This window comes from Akebia trifoliata, chromosome 14, assembly GCF_017979445.1.
Source record: "Akebia trifoliata isolate Shusen 1 chromosome 14, ASM1797944v1, whole genome shotgun sequence".
NCBI lineage: Eukaryota > Viridiplantae > Streptophyta > Magnoliopsida > Ranunculales > Lardizabalaceae > Akebia > Akebia trifoliata.
Genome location: NC_141388.1, coordinates 769121 through 790705, shown reverse-complemented (window position 1 = coordinate 790705; position 21585 = coordinate 769121). Strand labels below are relative to the sequence as shown.

The window sequence follows — 21585 nt, the reverse complement described above, 5'->3', positions numbered from 1 at the left end:
CACACACACACATATATACGGAAGATTAGTTTTACCCCTTGCCTGAAGTCAACTTCCATTCTTTTGATGAATTAAAGGTGAAAATTTTATTCAAATTTCAATTTAATGTAGGATTTAAAGGGTATTTAAAAAAAAAAAAAAAAAAAAAAATCAAAATTTCACCATTAATTCACATGGGACATTGACCTCCAGGTAAAAGGGGTAAACATCTTCTTGCATTTGCTGGGGGTCAAACTTAATATTGCCAATTTTGCAAGGGATTTTATAAAAGTGTAATGATGTTTTGATCGCCCCATCACAGAACCTTAGGCCATTCCTTGGGATATATAAGTATCCCGAGGCAAATGACCGAATGCATCCCAGGGCAAACGATCTTCGGTTCTGTTATTGGGGGGGGGGGGGGGGGGGGGGGGGGCGCGCATAAGGGATGTGTCAGAGGAGGGAATCATATTATCAAGACTCCTTTTAATAATTAAAACGATACAAAAACCCAATTGACACCGACTGTAATTTTTAACCCTGCAAATATTTTCAAAACATTGGACAAATTATATCATATCTTCAATGAGTCAATGTGAAACACATGATTCACATAAAAAACCTCTCATTAATGAACTATATCGAGATGATTAGGTTGAATCATCTCAATATAGTACGTAGAAGACGATTATTGATTTTGGGTAGAAAACTACAAGGGTTTTCTGCAAGTAGCTAAGGCAAGGTTGAAAACAACGATGAATAGGTAAAAATAATAATTTCTCATAGAAGCTAAGAGAGTGGAGATAACCAAGAGCTTTTTGTTGACAGCTCTGAAGATTACACGTTTTCTAAGGGAAAAAAAAGGTTAAGGGGGGTATTTAAATCAGTTTGAAAACACAAGCGAGGTATCTCCAAAATATACACCAAAACTAAGAACAGTTGGCCCACCAAATAAAATTTAGTCAGAATCAGAATTCTCTTTAAACTTGTTTACAGTGACATTCATTATAATCAAACAGCAGCAGCAGCAGTAGGTGCCAATTATATCAACTTTTGTTCCAAACATACAACACCATCAGTAACCATATGTTGACTGTTACATTTTAAGAATTGCTGGGAGACTCCTAACAAATAGACCCATCCATCATGTTACCCACATTGGGTGCCTAGACTGCCCAATCTGGAATTCTGCTGTAAACCACCGTTTCAGGAACCCTTCTTCAACTATTGTGCTTCGGGGACCGACCCTCCAGCAAGGACAACTTCTAGAGCAGTTGCAGATAAAAGGGAAGGAGGAGGAGTGCTGCTTCTCATTCCCGAGGGCGTGCCAGCCACAGAGAACTAAGAGCACGAAGCCTGGAGAAATAGTCATTTATAGCAAGGAGGGCACGTGCTGATTGGCGGGTTGTCAATATACGGTGCATTTGTTGAAGAGTTTTCTGCCGCAGATTGTCAGCCTGGCAATTTTACAAGATAATAAGGATTACAACTAACTCTTGTATGCACATACTTCCATGCTCTTGCTTTTCCTAGCTACTGGTAACTATAACTATAGCTGGATATTTCAATTTAGAAATTAATCACAAAATTACAACAATAATTATTAAAATATTGAAAGCCAGATTTCAGGTGTTAATATTCTACGGCCGTAGCATATCGATTAACCCAAAGGTTTGAGGAAGTGCAAAACCAAGAATTGTAATAGTATACAAGTAGTCTACAATGCCCAGCTAACACTAATAGACCAATTATGGAACACAACATCCCACACTTGACCAATACATTCAAGATCCTTACTATTATTAACCATCTGTTGAATAGGGATTTTTCCCTACCAAATAGATGTCAGATGTGCAAGGCATCTAAAGAAACCATAGACCATTCATTGTTCATTGTCCTCTCTTTTCCATCTTTGGGATGAGTGGATTATATGTCACTTGGTCATTGACTTACGTGAGAGTTGGCATACGAGGGTGTTCTCGAAGAAAGCAAAGGTTCATGGAAGATCTATTTAGAATATGCTGTCCATTTGGACAAGAAGCCAAAGATTGCATGAAAACAAAGAGGAGAGCTTGGAGGCTATTGTTTTGAAGATCAAGGCTCTTTTGTTCTGTTGGTCATCGATTTTGCCTGATTTTCAGGGATGTCATCTTCAAGCTTCTATTTTTAGATGGGTTGGATTGTGATTGGCTTCAGATTTGTAAGTTCATTGAGGCGATCCCTTAGTGACTCTCATATGTGATCCCCATCGCATTCTTTGTTCTTTGGGCGATTGTTCTAACAAAATTACTCTTTTACCAACCCAACAAATCCCCTATGCAACCAAGAAACTTCATGTTCTACGATTTTTTATTTTTTTCATCTATCCTGGTGCCAAATATGCCTACATATCATAGTTGTCTTGTGCGATCGCATATGCTACTTTCAACCATAAAATCGCATATGCCTCCATGGTATATGCCCCTAAATATGAAAATATTCCATCCATGACTACTGCATAAAGGTATAGTCTTGGGACTGGTCCCTTCTGTAAACCTGGAACTAGGAACTCCCCTTGTCTCAGCCAACTATTCTAACACTAGTTACAACTTTGGCATAATGTCCTCAATATTTGCAATGTACTTACTCAATACTCCCTTTTTTCCTATAACCCACCAAATTATCCTTTTGGGGACCATCGTATGCTTTTTCAAGAAATGTAGATGCCAAAAAAGACTCGCAAAGAATATCATAATTATGTTATTCTAAAAGTATTTAAACCATGAAATATATGAACCACCACAACAAACACAGTTCCATAGGTTTTTCTAGAATCTTACAACAAACTGAAATTGATTTGGATTACCTGGCGAAGGAAGCTCTCAAGAGTTCCAAGCTTTCCCATGGCCATCGCCATCTGACCCATATAGTTTGCCACGTTGCCAGATGATCCTGAGGGGCCAAGAGACCCACTGGCTAATGTCTCAGCCAAGGATTGTTGCAGCGCTTCCATCCCTTGAGACAATGCATCCTCTGCCTGCTGAGATGACTGTTGCAAGTTGCAGATGCCCATCACTTGCTGCTCAGTAAGCGGCTCTAATTGATTCACAAGAAGCTGCAACCAATGCAGGTTCATTTCAAAAGAAGGAACAATCGGGAAAATACTCTCAACAAAATCTGAATTTCTAGCTAATAGTAGTTCATAATAACAAACAAATAATATCTAAGAACTAATCAAGGGTGATGACATAGGAATTTACTCTAAACATGCAAATCAACATAAAATTGAAACCTTCGTTGCACACAAGTACGAGATCCCTTATGGACCGAATACCAACAACAGTGCACAGAAAATGTGATTGCAACCAAGACTTTCACAATGATATGAGTCCCGGTCTTTTAATTAATAAGCAAAAAACAATCAGTCACATTTGTTCTTTCCTTTTAGTGTGTGCATTCATGCGGTTTGGTCTTCTACTTTTTTCTTTTGTGTGTGTGTGTGTGTTTGTATGTGTTTGTGGGGGTGGGGAGAGGTGATATTAACTGTCACGATCAATTGTCAAAAACCAGTAAGGAGATGGAAACAAACTTGCAACGCAAAAAGATGCTCTTACCTTGAGGAGTTCAGATGAGCGGAAGCCACCAAGCCACATAAAGCACCTCTCTGCAGGTGTCTTCCACATACCTGAAAGAATGTGGAAGACGTCTGCTTTGGCTGCAATGCCCTTCAGCCTGAAAATCTCTTCATAGTGTGTAGTGACACCATCCAAAATAATGCGTAGCTCGGTGTCGCTCGCATGGGAGTTCACTGCTGCCCTCAGCTCATTAATATGTCGGTTCTGCTCCTCCAGCCACCGTGCATATTCTATGTCAAATGCCAAGGCCCCTGCATAACAATCCATTCAAAAAGATAAACTTTTTTGGAAGATGATTTATCAAGAATACAGCTCAGGTACTGATCACTACAAAATAAGTCCATGTAGGAGAGAAATAAGATACTACCGATGAATTTTTCATGATCTTTCCAATTAAGATTGAGAAACCATAAAATAATTATTATAAATATGACATCAATTTTGGATCGTATAAAATATATAATCTCTAAGGAGCAGTTGTAGGGGGACTGTAATGTACTAGAAAACATGCTACACTTACAAATAGAAAATTTCCAGCACCTAGAATAAAAGGGAACGGTCGAAATGTCATTATGCTGAAAGAGAAGTGGTTTATTAATTGCATAATTGTTTTATGCAAAATAATAGTAGCATGATCTGAACTATGGTTGATAAGGATACTAAAAACGGAAGCAATTATTTGTATTTAGAAAGCAGCATTTCTAAGATCCTAAAATTCGGATTTCTACAGTAACCCAGATCCAATATTTTAAATTGTAACATAATGTCTTTCTTACAATGTCAGCTTTCTAAGTTGGTACGTGGGTGTCAATACCATAACTCCTCCATCTTTTCCCATGGATTCTCAATAACAGAAGACTTGGCATTGAACATAGTGGAATGGTGGAACAAGATTCATTTAGCTGACACCAAATCTATGGGATAATTGTTGCTGTCATTGTTGAAACTGTCACAATAGACTCAAAGTGTCTCCAGTACTTAAGAACACATTTCCCAACAGTCAGAACATGTATACCTAATCAAATAAAGAAATAAAGGTAAGGTGGCAGTAGGCATACCATTTCCATTCATAGAATGAGATTGATCTCCTGAGCTAGAAATGAAGATGCCCTAAAGAAGAGAAAATAAAATAAGAGTGAAAAGGTATGTAGTACACATATTTGGAGGAAGTTTCTAGGCACTTGTTGTACATTGAAATATATGCTACATTACAGGCCCCAAAAAGAAATATATGCTACATGGCCCAGTTGAAATGAAGAAAAAAAAAATCTTGATAAAAGTATTAAGTGGGGAAACCAAAAGGACATGAACCAAACCTGCTGGCGAGCTCGCTGGAGCTCCTGCTCTAGTTGGGTCAGCTTCAATCGGCTACTCTCAAGCTGTTGGACATATGCCTTCAGAAGAACAGAAGAAAAAGAAATTAAGTACAAAGTTGTTGTTTTTTTCCTTTTTTTTGACAGGTAAGAGGGTTAGCAGTTACTAATTAGTGGGTGAAGGTGGGTTTTGAACCCAGGTCGAGGTATCAACACCCTCCTGATCACCAACTTAGAAAGCTGGCACCTTCAACAATAAGTGCAAGTTAATACAAAGATAATGCAACTCTCTTTAAAAAATAATAATGCCCATTTTGTGTGCACATGTCGCTGTGGGAGGGGTGAGATCGAACAGCTTATAAAGAAGGTAGCAGATTAGGAACAGCTCATGGTATACCCCATCTTGGCCATGTCGCCGACCATAAGTACCTCACATAACATGAAAAGGGAAGTTCACGGCAAGGACTATTTATCCTCCTACTATTTTGCCTTCCTAACTGCCCACAATAAGTTTACCAACATAAATAGAGTTCAAAGTAAGTTCATGGCTTATTTCCTTCTTCATGCTCCAACATTTTTTAAATAGAAGGTCTGCAATAATCTCACATGTCTATTTTCCTTGGACCTTTCAAAACACACGAGTTGAAATGAGAAGGTATACACGAAGGGGGAAATTACAGCTGCCAACCATGAAGAAGATCCACCATCCATACACAACACAGCCAACTCAACCACAAAAAGAGCTGCCGAAATAAAGGAATGTGCAACCCATCAAAATCAACACTTAGAATGTTATTTACTGAGTTATATTGTAAATCTGGGACCATATTTAGCCAACTAATTATATATGGTGCCGACAGCATATTATCAACAAACTAGCATTGTGGTGACATATGGATATGATCACAATGTCATTTGAGATAATTGAGACTGCATATACTTTACTTTGATGAATCAAGGCACTATACACTGCATTAGTTGATAGATTCCCGATTGTTGCTACTTAATGTAATTGCATTAATATTCGATACTAAGTATTAACACTTAACACAATGCACTATATTTGTTCACAGGTATGTTAGTAGGAGGGGGGAGAAATATATCATAAGAGAACCTACTTTCTTCCTCAAACGGCTTTTTCTAGCTGCCTCACGATTTTGAGCAAGCCTCCGAAGTGTCTGAAAAATAGTTCACATAAGTACATTACCATGTACTACTAAACTCAGCTTAATTAATACTCAGACAATTCATTTTAAACTTACAACCTTCTGATCCCCTACTTTTTCTTTTGATCTGTCACTGGAATCAGAACCGAGTAGTCCAGCAGACTGACCCATTTCAAACTGTGCACGGGAAACAATAAATGTCAGTGCTACAATAAACTTCACTGCACTACAGAAAAATCTTCTAACATTGCAGAAAAAACTTTACTTAGCATACAAAATTGAATAACTTATGGCAGCACAAGAAACAAACCAGTATATAAGGTCCACAAAACTTGGAAAGAGGCATTCAGATACCAGTAATCAGGACAAATTGTCTAAATAAATACAAGATACAAAATTTCAACACTGAAGGCAGAAGAGCGAAAATAAGAGGCCTCACTCTTTGGTTTTTATCATCAGTGTCCACGTCTGTTGAAGTATCGGTCCGAGGGCTGGTGTCTGCCATGGTGGCCTCTTCCCAATTCTCAAAATGACCACTAGATAGAGAAGCAAGATTTTGTTGCAGCCCTTTTTGTGATGGAAAGCCCGGAGATATGACTCTAGGGGCAGATGCAGTTATAGTAGGGGAAACGAGCGACTATGATCCCAGAAAAATTAGCAATCAGATGAAGCAACACTATTGAGTGTTACCAACAGGCAAAAAAATATTCCTAACTTTCCAATTACAGACACAAACAACTTTGAAATAAAGATCAAGAGTCTCACCTTATTAGAAGTGCCAAATTGGAGAGGATCAGAAGCAAAAGCCTGGCCGCTTGACTTTGTTAACACTGTCTTCAATGTGAGAAATAGGTCAGAGAAAGGGAGGGCAATTTGATGTCATAATATTGTAACAGTTACAATCTAACATCAAAAGGCACTAACATGAATTCACAATGACTCCGTAAACCATTACTTTATCTTGAAATCAATCTTAACGAACCCAAAATTATAATCCTGACAAAAAAGAAGCAATGAGCAGTTATAGCACTGCATGCTATGATTTGGAGCCACCATTTGTCGGGGTGCATTGTCAACAAATTAGTCTCTTTTCGATGGCCAATAACAAATGTGAAATGTGTGCCAATGAAAAGGTAAAAGTGCACAAGGCCTGGGAGTTATGGTCAACTCAAGACGTGTCCACAGACTAGAGACATAAATCCTTGAACCATATTTCAAATTGCAATTGATCCATCATTACCAACAGAAATGAATAAGCACTCAAAACAAGTACATATTCCAGCATCATCGACCAACTTCTTATGAGTATCAAAAGTATTGCTATGAGTTGACTTTTTGGTGAGATGAATGGATGGATTGAGCTCATCAATTGACACATATAGTTCATAGACCAAAATAGTTATTTCCTGGAGGATGGACAGGGTGAACTTCAAGTTTTCTGACTCACAAACTGATTCTTTTGCATTTTCACGAAGAACAAACAAGAAAGATTTGAATTTTCCTCCAACGATTGGTCTAATGCATTGTCTTCAGATGCTGTTGAAGACTGGACAGAAGAGCAGGAAACACAAGATACAGATATGCTTTCATTTTAATGGAATAGATACTTCTTTTTTTTAATGGAATACATACTTCTGCTGAGGTCAACAGCATCATCTACACGAAATCCAATGGATTGCTCAAGCACGCCAAAATCAGAGATTTGAGAAGAATGGATGGAGTTTCTTTCAGTGTCACTGAAACCATAAGTTACCAACATCCATCAGTTACCAAAAACCGAAAACGAAATCCAGCAAAACGAACAAAATTTAACTCTACAATGAACTATGAAGAAAACAATGTAGCAATGGATCAGTATTAAAATTAGGGGTAGTGAGAAGCTATTAATTTGATTTACATGTTGATGGGCACCATCAAAATTTAAAGATTCTTCCTTGATATGTTGGAGAGTCTATTCATGTTTTCTCCTCCTAACTATGTGGTCAAAAATATATTCTTTTCCCAATCATGATTTTAGGCTAACCCATTGAATCTATGTCACAATTTTTTGAGCCATTCAAAATCTCAAAATCACCGATCACCAATAATACAAAAGGAACCTATGTTTTAAGCTACCACGCTATGAGATATCCGTTACTATACAATGAGACAATCACAATTTGCAAAAAAAAAAAAAAAAAAAAAACTAACGTAAAAAAAAGAGACAACGTTTACTTAAGTGCACCCATCCAATACCAACAATTGCACTATAAAAATTAAAAACCATAGACAGACTGACAGAGGAAACATTTTCCAAACAGAATATGAAGAAAGATCACATAATTTACAGCATACCAAAAGAAACTCCCAAAACTGATAAACACAAACTAATGGGTCCAATCTCATACACTAAATAAGACCTAAAAACCACAAAAGACCAACCATTTTTGGTCTGTCCAATATTTAAAAAAAAAATGATCCAAGAAACTAAAAAGGTGAATTTATAGGTAAGTGTTGGATAGAGTAGCATTATTGCACTATCCTGAGGCCTATAAATCATTTTTTTTTTCATTTATCATCCAATCTCCTTATGAGATGGCAAAAAGGAACAAAGATTTTAAACCATGAGACTCTATCTACTACAGAGGATTCTTGAATAAATAAATATATCAAAAGAGAACAATTGAGTGAGATGAAACTCACAGTGGATGAGAGACGGGAAACGAAGGCACAAAGCTCGGCATCACTTCCTCGGCGTTTTTACCATCTTCTGCACCACTCCTCACTGTTCTAGTTCCCATACATCACCATCATCACCACCACCTTAACCCCCTAAAACCCTAATCCCTTAAAAAAACCCAGTAACTAGAACCCCTAGAAATCTCCAAAAATCCAACTACCAACGACAGTAGCTTTATTAGAAGATTATTAAACAAACAACAAAAAGATTGAAACTTTATAACAAATACAACACTAAACCCCTAACAATTACCAATCAGAACAAAAATCAACCTAATCTTCACCTCCCGAATCATTTACAATAGAATCAGAAAGACTGAAATCATGAAAGTTACTAAATCTTCCAATCCGTAAAAGATGAGCAAAACTTTAGCAACTCTTGGAAGTTACAATCACCACACTAAAAAAAAAAAAAAAAAACTAAAATTTGAAACCAGAAAACCCTAATAAAGCCTAAGTTCTCCAAAGAAAACCCAATCACCACCGACGCAGAAAATCGATCTCAAGGTGCGACTTTTGAAATATAGACAAAAGATTCCGAAACCCACGAAAAATACGAAAACAAAATATAAACCCTAACCACCAGAGCTTCTTTGAAGATCAAATCGCCTTCTTTGACTTGTTTTCTCGTTGTTTCTCTCCTCAATTACCGGACTTTTTTACAGATTAAAATCGCCACTTTTGACTTGTTTTCTCTATCTCTCCCTCTTTGGATTTCGTCCTTTCCATCCAGATATAATAAAATAAAATAAAATTTTCACCCCTATTATTTGGCTCTGAGTTCAGTAAAAGTTGGCTTACTAATTAAATCCTCCTCATTTTATCTTTAATTACAAGTTTACCCACTGTGATCATGACTGCGGAGGAAGTTCATGCATTTGAGGATAAGATTACAACCATTGAATGAGTTAGATTTTTTTACGATCTTTGATGACCGCTATTATTTCTTTGACTTCATTACCACGTGGGAACGACCTTCTCCACTTGTCATTGACTTTATGACGCTCACGGATATTAAGTTAAGTACTCCCACTGTCCCAAAAAAATGCCACGTAACATTTTTTTTTTTTTAATGGCCACCTAATCAAAAGCATCTTTCATCACCTTGTATCAATCGAGAATTTCTACATCAATTAAGTCGAATATCGAAGGTTTGGAAGCGACGGAGCATCTTCCCATCATGTCAACTAAACATGTTGACCAAGACCATCGCTTTTGACCTATTTGATGTCTTCTCAAGGGTTAATTGTAATTAAATGAAAAATTAGGTTTGATCTTGTGAGTTATACGACGGGAAATGGTGGAAGCACGTTGGATAGCCACGTGCGTACACGAGATCTTATTGTTTCTTCTTTTGTTTGAGTAATATTTAAAGAGTAGGGATCCAGTATGGTGTCCCGTTCGTAATTAAAGTCAGGTGAAACCTCATTTAATGCCACATGGCACCTTTTTTTAATGAGATCCACTGAACATATAGACATGCCATCCATGCCTTTGTGAATTTACGTACAAAAAAAACAATTTGATTGGTGTTGTAAATCTATTGATATTTAGTGGATACAAATTTTCGAACACAATGATTTTCCGTACTTAGTTCACTAAGGGATAGGTCACATATTCGTAGGGTCAGGGTAAAAATTTTATTTTTAAAAAAAATACGTGGCATTAAAATGGGGTGTCACCTGACCTTGGTTAGGTACGGGACATCTCACTGGATCCCTACTCATATATGAAAAAGGGTGCAGTGGTTATTGCGCCGCCTGCTGTTAAAGGAGATTGCAGAAGATTTCATTTGGATTATTTATATTTGATTAAAGTTTAATGGCAATTATGTCCTTCACTTAAAAAGTCAAACAAGAATCACTTACCTTCTCTAATAGTTATTTACGATTTTATCCCTGAACAATTTAATATTTTACTCATTGAGACCCTGAATAGAAAAAATGATGATGACATATGATGTCATTAAGAACCCTTTTTTAATTACGATTGTTATAATTAGCAAAAGCACATTTATTATAAAGATTTTTTATATAATTATATTAAATTATTAATTAAGGCAAATTTGAAGATAAAAATTAATAAAAAAATATTTTTATAATTCTAAACAATATAATTATAGATATAGTAACATTGTATTTTATTATTTTTATAAAAATGACTTTAATAGTATTTAGTTTAAATATAAAAATGAGCATTAGAGACATATGTGTGGGACTCCAAATTTTAGTGTCGAACCAATTTTTTATGTAAAGTTAATTAATATAATCAATTATATTGGTGATTGGTGATTAATTCGATTGATTTTCATTATTTGTGCATTTAAATTTTAAATTGTTGAGGACCATTTGAAATAATTTAATTATTAATTGACTTTGAAAGACAATTAATAATTTATGCAGTCAACAGTATGACCTCCATTAATGCTTCTTGGAACAAAGAATCTCTTGATGAGTGAGATTTGTGATCAAATCGTTGAGATTGACTTTATTTACAATTCCCGATATCATTTATAGCAAAATGTTGAAAAATCAAAGATGGTAAATCATCAACCTTTGAACATGAATCAACGAGAGTAACATTCAACTTGTTGAGATTGACCATTTATAAAGTCGTGGATATCAACATTTTAACATGAATTGAGATTTGATGATTTGAATGCGGATCTCAATGATTTGAGGTCTGCGCTATATCATATGAGGGGGCATTAAGAAATAAATAATTTACTATATGCCCCCAAAAGATCAGGATGTGTTTAAAACACGTCCCTCATCGGAGTCTATTTAAGTAATTTCACACAAGATACTGCATGTAGTGGACACCTGGGTCCGACCCACCAAGATGGATCCAAATATAAAAGCCTACCCTAGTAGCTCAATACTATAAATATGGTGAGTGATCCTATTTAATTGCTTTACCATATTATATGTTTTCAGGTATTTTTTTCGATTTGAATTAGAAATTTAGAATTAAATCGTTCTATATTTGATTTCAATTTGAATCAAATCCTCCCTTTTATTTTATTTTTGTTTTAGCAAAATTAGTTTGTTGAATCCATTGATATTTGTATGTTTATTTATTGTTTGAATTTTGTATCAAGGAACTTGTAATACAGTGACTGCAAAACAATTGTTTGATAAAAATTTTCATTGAGAAAAAAAAATGTCCATTTGAACATCTCAATTGTTAAGTTGTTTCTAATAGAAACTTACAATTTTAGTAAATGCCTGCAATTTTATTTATGTTCAGTCTCTACATGTCACAAACATGAGTTAATGATTACTGTGATATAGGATATAAAAATTAGGAAAGATAAGCACCTCTGCATAGAACACAGCCTATGATAGCGCTCTTGTTGTTTATGGGAGTGAACGTTGTTCTCATGTCAACCATTAGTCCAATCCATGATTTTGTCTGTTTTCTTCCATACAGGGAAAGAAGGGTACACTTCTTATCTTCATATTTTTTCAAGGAAATTTGATTTTTAATTCCTTATTACAACTCTATTTTCTTTTCTTATTTTTGTTTATGTAGATGTAGTTAGTTAATCTCTGTAGTTTCCTTATAATGAATGATTATCTACTTATATTGAGTGTGTCTCAGCAAGAAAAGAGGTGTGCCCAAAGAGAAGTTGTCTTTGATGAAGGGCTCTGAATCGACTTAATGATTGGATTTCCAGCAAAAGCATGAGTCTGAAGGTTTGATTATGTATATTTGATTCTTAAAAACTGTGAAAAATGTTATTCAATATGGGATTACAAAAGTTTAGTGTAAAAACATGTAAGAGAACTATTTTTAATGCCAGTATAAAAGTTCTAACAATGTTACTTAGGAAAAGATTAAAATGCGCATTTAGTCACTTAGAAAAATATTAAAATGTGCATTTACCAGGCAAGAAAACTGTCCATGTGACCAACCGGGAGGGAGGGTTTTAATGTGGCAAATAGCAAAAAAGATATTTCGCGACTACTATGAAAGTGGAAGAAAGGTAGTCATCAAAGTAAACACACTTTGCATAGCAGAATACATGGCTTTAAACATGGTAAAATCTTTCAGCTTAACTATCTACATCTTTCAGCTTTGATGGTGATGATGATGATGATGATCAAGACAAGAAGATGGTCCTACTGATCCAAATAATCAGAGTGACTCATGATGCCTGCTTGAATGAGATGTTCAACCTCTCCCCAGCTCTTAACATGTGCAATGAAGGCTTGGTTTCACACAAGCGAGATCGCATCACCTCCGTCAAGGGGATAAAAAGGAGAAACTATATAAATTAGTATCATTAAAGGGTTAGGAAATGAACCCAAGACCCAACCATGTAAAGGAATAAGGACAGTTAAATGGACTGGATGACCTTATTTTTGTGGGCTGGATTACCTTTTCATTTTGTTGCCCTTAATTATAACAAACCAAGCATCAAACTATTCCAATTCAAAACCTAAAAGTGATCTAGAGAAAGGGATACCTGGAAACTCAAAAGATATTTGTGCGTGTGAGCGCGTGGTTGGGGGTGGGAGGTTTAACTAGAGTGAAAAGTTACCAGAGTAAACAACTCCAGAAGTTGATTGTGGGGTATAAGGTTGTGTCACGACTCAAATATATGTTTAGGACTAAATTTTCTGCACCATTGTCGCATAGGTGCTTTAGGCGTACTTGTTACATTCTTATCAATTGGATTCCTCATCTTGTCTTACATCTCAAGACTGATTGTACAACTGAGGCACCAACCCAATCTGTCCTAGGCCACTCTTCCAAACGTCAATCGTCAATAATTCAATAACTTTGGATGGATTTACTCCCACATCCAACCATAGAAACAAAATTGACCTGCAATTCAGGATCTTCAATTGGTGGGCCACAAGCATAGGGACACTTGTGCACGAATGGGATGATGGAGCACAGCTATGATTTCTGTGGATAAAGTTTTCTTGTCCGTAGGAACGGAGAAATCCACTTTTCCTTCACTTACTACCCTCTGAAGCCAAACATGCTGTTTCTGGATTGAGGCCGCAATGGTGAGGTCATGAGTTTGATCCCTGCTCACCATGTAACACTTATAAAACGAAAAAAACAGAGGTAACTAGTAAGAAAGATGAGCACAAACTATTAAAGAAAAAGAAAATCCAATTATACAAGACAATAAATACGCAAGATCGCTGATTACAAGCTCACTTGCAACAACTCTAAAATCCACAAAATCACCAGGGCAAACATGGAAAACTGCCAGCTGGATGATTTCCTCCATTGATGGGCAGAATCCACATTTATAAATTAAAAATCTGCACGGGCCAGCTGCATTTTCGACCATCTGAGCTGATTCCTGAAGTCTCCAAGGATATATCGATGCTACGGTGCTGCGCAGCCCGGACAATGCTGATACGTGACTGGATTCTTACGGCAGGGCAGGCATCGGTACCAATTGCTGCAGCACTATCAGAATCAGGTTCCCCAGATGCCATTACAATCGGTTCTCGGAATGTGAAGATGGTCTGAGACCAGTGTGTTTTAGGAGTACAAGGTGAGGTTGATAGTACAGTAGGCATCTCCTTGCAGAATCTGGTAGTGAAACCAGTCTCAAACCATAAGACAACTCCATAACACCAAGTTGTTTTGGATTTGTTGTTCACTGGAAGATCTGACTTTGGTTCCAACTCAACACTTGCAGTGAAGTCCATCTCATCGGGCTTCATGGTCAATAGATCGAAGTTCTGTAACAAAAACCTAACTAAAATAAGACTACAATTTAAATTATTGCTGTCAGAAGTTTTATTTACACAGCTGACTTGCAGAGGGGCTGCAAGCTCGCTTTAGCATGATACCTATTCCTTGTTGAGAATAAAGTGAAAAAAAAAATAGAGAGAGAGAGATAAAAGACTAATGAAATATAACACAATGGGTCCATAAGGAAAGAAATTCCATTAACAGAATCTCCCGGATAAAGACATTATAAACTGGACCTGAGTCAACTCAGACCCAATTGGTACCAGTTAAACCAAACCATAGATTTGAAATGAAGGCCACAGCCAAAAAACCACGTTGGCCAAAAAACTACCATTTAATGAACTAATTGCTATCATCAAGTCAAGATATTTCAATGTTATATGTAATGAAGTATTGAAGTAATGATTGATGAAGTTGATTACTAACCTGGAGCACCACGGCATTGGTCACTATATCACGACTGTCCACTACATCAACGATAGGAAACTGGGCAGCATCCTCTACAACTTCTTTGCCAATGCAAGACATATTGAAACCATAGACACTATCCCAAAAAGGAATACTAGTTCCACCGCTTCCAAAACCTGCTATGTACTGTAAAAGCATTCAGAGAAGAAAGCAGATAGGGTGTAAGATTTGATAAGGTTGCAGCCCCACTTCAGAATGAGTAAGTGAAATTGTAGAGAACTCACAATAGTTGCCGTGTCAGGAAGAATGGCACCACCGGGCTTCAACCATCGATCCCGTGCATAAAGCACTGAGCTGAGCATCGATTCGTAGAGTAAGCAATATCCCATCCATTCACTTATTAATACGTCGACACTTTGCGGTGGAATCTGTATGGACTTGTCGTCAAGCTCTTCAATCATACCTCGAACCACGTTGACTACCCCAGTGCAGCCACTGGAGCTTCCATCCCACAACAGACCATTGTCTTTTGCAATCTGCATTGATTGAAAACCTTGCAATGGAACTCAAAATATTCAAATGAGGAATTAAAGAGGTGAAAATTTGAAGGAGGCTTACTTGAGTGGCCACTGCGGCCATCTTGTCACTGGCTTCGACTGCAATTACCCTTGAAGCCCCTGCTTGGGCTGCAAATAGACTACAAAAGGGAAAGTGGAATCCAGATATAAGAATGGGATGATCATTACTTAATGATAAAAGAGTAGAAGATGATCACAAACTTAAATTGGCTAATACGACTAGTTGTGGATAACTAATGTGCAGTGATGGATTAAATCATATACTGGAGAGCTACATGTACAAAAAGGATAAGTCTGACGCTCAGCCATTTTCATGCAAATGCTAGTGAAAAAAAACCCTTTTTGTTTCTATTAAAAATTTATAAATATAAACTATTGGCAGAATAAACCAGTACCAAGGAAGAGACAAAAGTTTACTATCTTCAGCTATTTATGAGAGGCGAGACAGATAGGGATTGATTCAACATTTTCTAAAGTAGGAATTATGAATCAAGATATTTTATTTGGGATAGATTTTCAATATTCTTCGGATTCTAGCCAAACTCTTTCAACTGAGATATTGGCCCCCTACACTAAAACCAATATTTTCACAGTAAATTGGTTAAATATTATTATTTTGAAGAAGTCTGCTCCAAAACTCTTCACTGCACAGGCAAACTCTTTTCTAGCTATAAGGCCGAGTGACCAAACCCAACCATCCATCTGACATTCCTTCCTCTGTAGTAGTCATATGGACAATATCCCCTGATCATGCTCATGCCCTACCATGAATTATACTTTGTTCCAACAAATGGCAGCCGTTGCAAGGTAAAAGAAATGTTCCTTCTTTCACTGTGTAATGGACTGATTTTGGGCTGAAACTAGCCACATGAGCTGAGGGTGAGCTGGTGAAATTCATACCTCTTTGGGCCTGACACCTCATTTACCATATATAAAATAATTCTGCCTATGCAATGAAAAGTTTCAGAGCAACACTCCAGAAACTATCCCTAAAATAATATTTTTGCAATGAGGTGGCCTTGAAATTCCATACAGGATTACAAGAGTCTTAAGACAACCCTTTAGACGAAGGTGCTAGCTAGCTTAGTTGGTAAAGTCTATGGGTGATCTCATTAAAAACAGGATTAACTAGCCAAAAAAGGGTCAACTCTTTAGACAATGTGGACGAGAAATATGCACTACAGCAGAACAGAGAAAAGACCAACTTGACAGTATTTCTCAAATATGGTAAAATGGGGCAAGGTTTGGATATTGAGCCAATAATGGCAATAACTGAACAAATAGAACATACGACTATATATATATATATAACAACATACCTCAAAATTCCAGTGCCGCAACCAACATCTAAAACAGTTGCAAAGTTCATGAGAGAAGGATTGTTCAAGATTGCTCCTCTATAAGCATCCATCCTAACCTGCATAACTGAGGCGTGAATCTTTACTGTATTACAACATGATCAAGCTATAAATTTCACTTTAATGAAAATGAACCTTATTCACTGGTATATACAGTTAAACACAGCAACTTTTCTTTGAATAAAGAACCTAGTGATAAATTGTGTACCTTATCACTGATCATCTCTCTATGGATGCCGAAAGAACCATAGGCCCCAAAATAATTCTCGTTCACATTCTTGATTTCCTTTGCAACAACGTTGGCAAAAGAAACTCTGAGGTGTTTATCTTTACGTTTTTGATGGTGTGATACGATATCTTCACCGGCCTCTGTACCACTGACCGTGACCTTCTCTAAAGAATTTATCATGTTTAAAGAACCATTACACGCAGAGGATGCCTCCCTGCTTCCATTTTCATTCATGGCACCAGGTTCAGATGGAAACATATCCAAAATGCTCTCTCCGGTGAAACACATGTGCTCAATATCTTCGGTCTTTGCTAATTCCCTCATCACTTCCTCTCTATCAACAATTGTAGTATAATCTTCCTCACCATCTTCATCTTCCCCAAAAGAGTGCAAGAGAGAATCCTCTTGCAAGAACGGTTTCAGATAATTATCATCTTCCCAAAGGAGCTTTCCATCCTTCTGTAAACTAACTGCTTCATGTAAATGGTTCAATAAATCATTGTTGGACTGACAGGTAAGCCCACAACTCCAACATCTGTTTTTGGCCACCTAGGAAGTGAAAAAGAACAAAAGAAACGAGCACAACCCGGGTCCATCAACTTTTATATCTTGTGTTTATTCTTCTTTTTCAGCTTCCACTCCTTGAGTAAACTAAAAAGAAGACTACACCTAAAAGCACTAATGCATAGTTCCCACACATGGGTCGTTATAAAAATAAAGATCAAACAAATATGAAGAATAACCATCAAACATTGTATCATTGAATCCTTTTTAATGGCCTGCCAATGGGTTATTTCTCTACATCTACAAGTTTGAGCCGTGAACTCGAGCTTGGAGACTACAAAGTTACCCGATGGTATGAAATTTCCAAGTGACACTTGTAATTCAAAATAGCACCTATAAGCTTTGATACCTTGGGATTAGTTGGCAATAACCGATGTAAATACAAGTTCTATTTATTTTTGAAGACAAGGAGTGAAATTTAGAAGTAGGGATTCGTTTGAAAGGTTGGTTTCAAGTGGAATTAAATGGTGTTTCAAATAAAGTATTGCTTTCTTTTTCTTGTGTGAAATTTGATTTTCATTTTTTTAACATGATTTTAGAGTTAACCAAGAACACTGAATCTCAAAGTTATGCCCAACAAACCCTCCTAAAAGACTAACTTTAAAGTAAGAAACAACTAGTCAGAACTTGAAAAGAATTATAGGCTTATAGTATTGTTATTCACACAAAGGCCTTCCAAACAAGCCCTATAAGAACTTTAAGAACTACCACTCGATTTTAATTAAAAATAAATAAATTCGATTAAAATACAGCATAATATAAGCTAATTTAACAGATTATGAAGTCGAATTTCGAAAAAAATCGCAATCGAAACAAAGGATTTAACAGAAGTGACAGAGATGGGCATGCAAAGGTGCATACCTGGGACCTGACGTAGTTGATGAGCTTGAAGGAATCGTAGAAATCCAAACCTAGGGTTTTTTTTATACTCTGAAAATTGAAGGAGTGATTTGATCTGCAATGGTCAAACAGAAGTTGACTAAAACTGTATTTTGCGTCGCAGAACAAACAGAGAAAATCTGAATCTGAATCTTCTTCGTCTTCCTTCCAATCTCCCCAGTCTTGTAGCTTCTCCTCAACTTCATCTTCTTCTTCGGTTTCCTCCATTTCTTCGTTTACAATGAGCTTCTCCGCCATGGATACGAGATTTCAATTTTAACTAGTTTAAAACCCTAACAAAAACCCTAAATCCTCTGAGAACAAGAACACAAAGTCAAAGGCTTTATAGTTCTTCATAATTACGAAGAACTCCTTTGCTTCCATTAAATTTACTAGAAACACCTGATAATTAGGGTTTGTGATGGGTCGGATAATACCAGTCTACCCAACTCATCCGACCCGAACAAATCCAATATGGGCAAGGTTATTATACCCGTTTACCCAAAAGTTTTGTAAGGTCAGATATGAATATATGTCATATCCCACCCACAATTTTAAAACTCGTTTTGATGTCTTGTCTTATCCATGAATGAGATCGAGTTGTCTCGAACAAGTTTTTCGATTTAATTGAGTTGTCCGATTAAAAAATGACAGAATAGGCAGACTTATAAGAGACACGTTAGATTTGAGATGACTTGTCAATCCATCTCATTGCTGGATAATATCGAGATGAATCGGACGAGCCGTCTCAGTCAAATTTTAAAACCATGATCCTACCCGATTACTCATTTATGAGGTCAAAATTACAATTTCATCTTTTATGTATAAATATATGTAAATAATTGAGATTTTTATTGAATAATTTTTATTATTAAAGTAAAAAAACAAAAAAACAAAATTAAAGTGAGAAGGTAAAAATTTGGGTGACTTAAGAATCGGGTAAGAAATTGGGTATGGTTATCCACCTAGAACTTGGGTAAAAATTCGGATTTGGGTATGGGTGTGTGTTTCCACTAGGGTAGACCTGATTCATTACTAGCCCTAATCAGATAATATTTGCTTACTCGACTCATTTAACCTAAGTTGTTCAGGTATGGATATAAATAAGACAAACATAAATCTACGTAAAAATAGGGGGCTACCTCTTTCAAGAGCATGATAAACACCAATTTAACTCATTGCCCCCCACCCAAATCACACGTAGAACAACACGTAAGAAACCAATTAATCTATAACTGGAAAAAAATTTTTGAGAAGCCCAACATTAGACGATGAAGAAATGAAAGAAGATTCCATGAGAAGGGAACGATCTGATGAACTTGACCAACCAATTGATTTGACCATATTCCATGAAAGTCTCCCCGGACCTTACACCAGTACATTTTTATTTTTTACAATGGTTATGACTAATTATGAATCATGGTAAAAAAGTTAAAATATATAGATGAACAATGAGGTGGACCAAGTGACACTTTCGAAAGTAGAATGGTGTCCAATTATGTGGACTAGTCTTGGATTTTGTCCTAATAGAATAGGGGGCATTGCTTCACTTGTAACGACAGACTTACATATTTAATATATAGATCCCATCATTTTGGGGTTGGAAGACAAAAGCTGGGATGGTGGTTGAGGAGAAATCATAATTTATTATTATAATTGATATATATGTATAAGAAGCAAATATGTTCGCTGCGCTGGGTTGGATAGATGTGAAGAGAAGTGGATGAGTTTTGAATCCAAAAGGCCCGCTTTGGAATCACGCTTTGTCGCTCCACCCCACCCCCATGTGCTTCTGCGTCCTGTCCATCTCAATAGGCCCAGCCCCAGATGCTTTGCCTTGGCACACTTAAGAAATAAGAAATCTAGGGTGCCAGTTGTTCGTAACTGTCCTGCTTGTTCATCACACAAGGTATTGCCACGTGGACATGTTTTGAAACGCGTTGGATTTGATTGGATTTCAAGATGACTCACTCAGTTGCAAAACTTAATGGAATCAGCACTTCAACTCAACTTGGTCATGCATCAACATGACCAACTCGACTGAGTGGACAATAAAAATTAAATATATTATTTTATTTGTTTTTTAATTTTTAAAACTATATTTTTTTTCATATTCATAAATTTAATATATTTATTTAGTTTTTTCTTAGTGGACTTCTCAACTTGACTACACTCACTGGATATTCGAGTTGATTTTTTTCTAACTATGCATGTTCCATGAGCCAGAGTCCTAGTTGAAGATAGTGTGACTTGTGACAAAGGGTCTTAGAGAATCGAGTTTGAAATCAACTCTCAATCATAGACTGCATTTGATTTTGTTGATTGAGGTGTCGAGCATACTGATTCTTAATTATGCTGAAAATCACGATTAACATTAGGTCATTGAAGCTCTTAGTTGTTGTTGCCTAGCAATGCCAGTCGAGAGAATGCTTCCAAATGTGACAGAGAGTATCAGATCAACTTATTAAATTAATTCAACTCGATTGAATTTTGCATCAGGTCAACTTGGGAGCTCAAGTGAGCAAACTCATGTCGTCTTGTGAATTTCCACACACACACACAAAAAAAAATCATCCTTGGATTTTAAATTTTTATTTATGGTCTTTTTGATTGCATGAAAATTCCAATCCCTGGGAAAATGAGTAGGCTGGAAAAAATAAAATTATAATTTTTGATTGCATTTGAAAAAATTATCAAGAAAAAAAGGAGAGAGAGAGAGAGAGAACTTTCATGCGATGATAGCGACGGTCGTTAACGACGGCAATAATTGTGTTGATTATGATGGGTATGGTGATGGTAAGGAAGAAGAAAAGCAAAATTTAGGATTTTATGATTTTGAGATGATTCTAGAGCGAATTTCATTTTCCTATAGATATAGGTGGAAAAAAAATGAACTCCAACCTTTCTTGGAATTTTAGATAAAAGTAGATTTCTAATCATCATGAAAAAAACTCAATTAAATAATGAAAATTATAACTTTCCATGAAAAATAGAAATTCGGGCTATTGTCCATGAATGATCCAACAGAGCCTTTGGATAAAAGTGCCAGTTC

At 36.4% G+C, this 21585-nt stretch overlaps 2 protein-coding genes across 2 annotated transcripts; both read right to left on the bottom strand.

Moving 5' to 3' along the window:
* Positions 1-909: 909 nt before the first annotated feature.
* LOC147385272 (transcription factor TGA2.2-like) lies at positions 910-9521 on the bottom strand. Its single transcript, XM_086422330.1, has 11 exons — positions 8755-9521; positions 7705-7808; positions 6838-6902; positions 6512-6709; positions 6172-6249; positions 6025-6084; positions 4910-4987; positions 4652-4703; positions 3573-3844; positions 2825-3073; positions 910-1436 (listed from the first exon to the last, which is right to left on the bottom strand). Exons 1-11 carry the CDS (start codon positions 8850-8852, stop codon positions 1290-1292), a joined length of 1401 nt encoding a protein of 466 aa, XP_086278456.1. The 5' UTR covers positions 8853-9521; the 3' UTR covers positions 910-1289.
* Positions 9522-13902: 4381 nt separating this feature from the next.
* On the bottom strand, positions 13903-18856 carry PRMT3 (protein arginine methyltransferase 3). The gene is made up of 7 exons (XM_086423566.1): positions 18516-18856; positions 17070-17639; positions 16823-16920; positions 15544-15622; positions 15210-15461; positions 14944-15111; positions 13903-14504 (listed from the first exon to the last, which is right to left on the bottom strand). The coding sequence occupies exons 1-7, from the start codon at positions 18789-18791 to the stop codon at positions 14061-14063; spliced, it is 1887 nt and encodes a 628-aa protein (XP_086279692.1). The 5' UTR covers positions 18792-18856; the 3' UTR covers positions 13903-14060.
* Positions 18857-21585: the final 2729 nt, after the last annotated feature.

Excerpts from the sequence above, each read along its gene's own strand:
- LOC147385272 (XM_086422330.1), bottom strand. The coding sequence starts at position 8,852 with ATGGGAACTAGAACAGTGAGGAGTGGTGCAGAAGATGGTAAAAACGCC. Across the intron at positions 6,903-7,704 it reads TGCTGTTGACCTCAGCAGAA|TGTTAACAAAGTCAAGCGGC; the intron begins GTATGTATTCCA and ends CATTGAAGACAG. Across the intron at positions 6,250-6,511 it reads CTGATGATAAAAACCAAAGA|TTTGAAATGGGTCAGTCTGC; the intron begins GTGAGGCCTCTT and ends TCCCGTGCACAG.
- PRMT3 (XM_086423566.1), bottom strand. The coding sequence starts at position 18,791 with ATGGCGGAGAAGCTCATTGTAAACGAAGAAATGGAGGAAACCGAAGAA. Across the intron at positions 15,462-15,543 it reads TGGCCGCAGTGGCCACTCAA|ATTGCAAAAGACAATGGTCT; the intron begins GTAAGCCTCCTT and ends CAATCAATGCAG. Across the intron at positions 14,505-14,943 it reads CCAATGCCGTGGTGCTCCAG|AACTTCGATCTATTGACCAT; the intron begins GTTAGTAATCAA and ends TTTTTGTTACAG.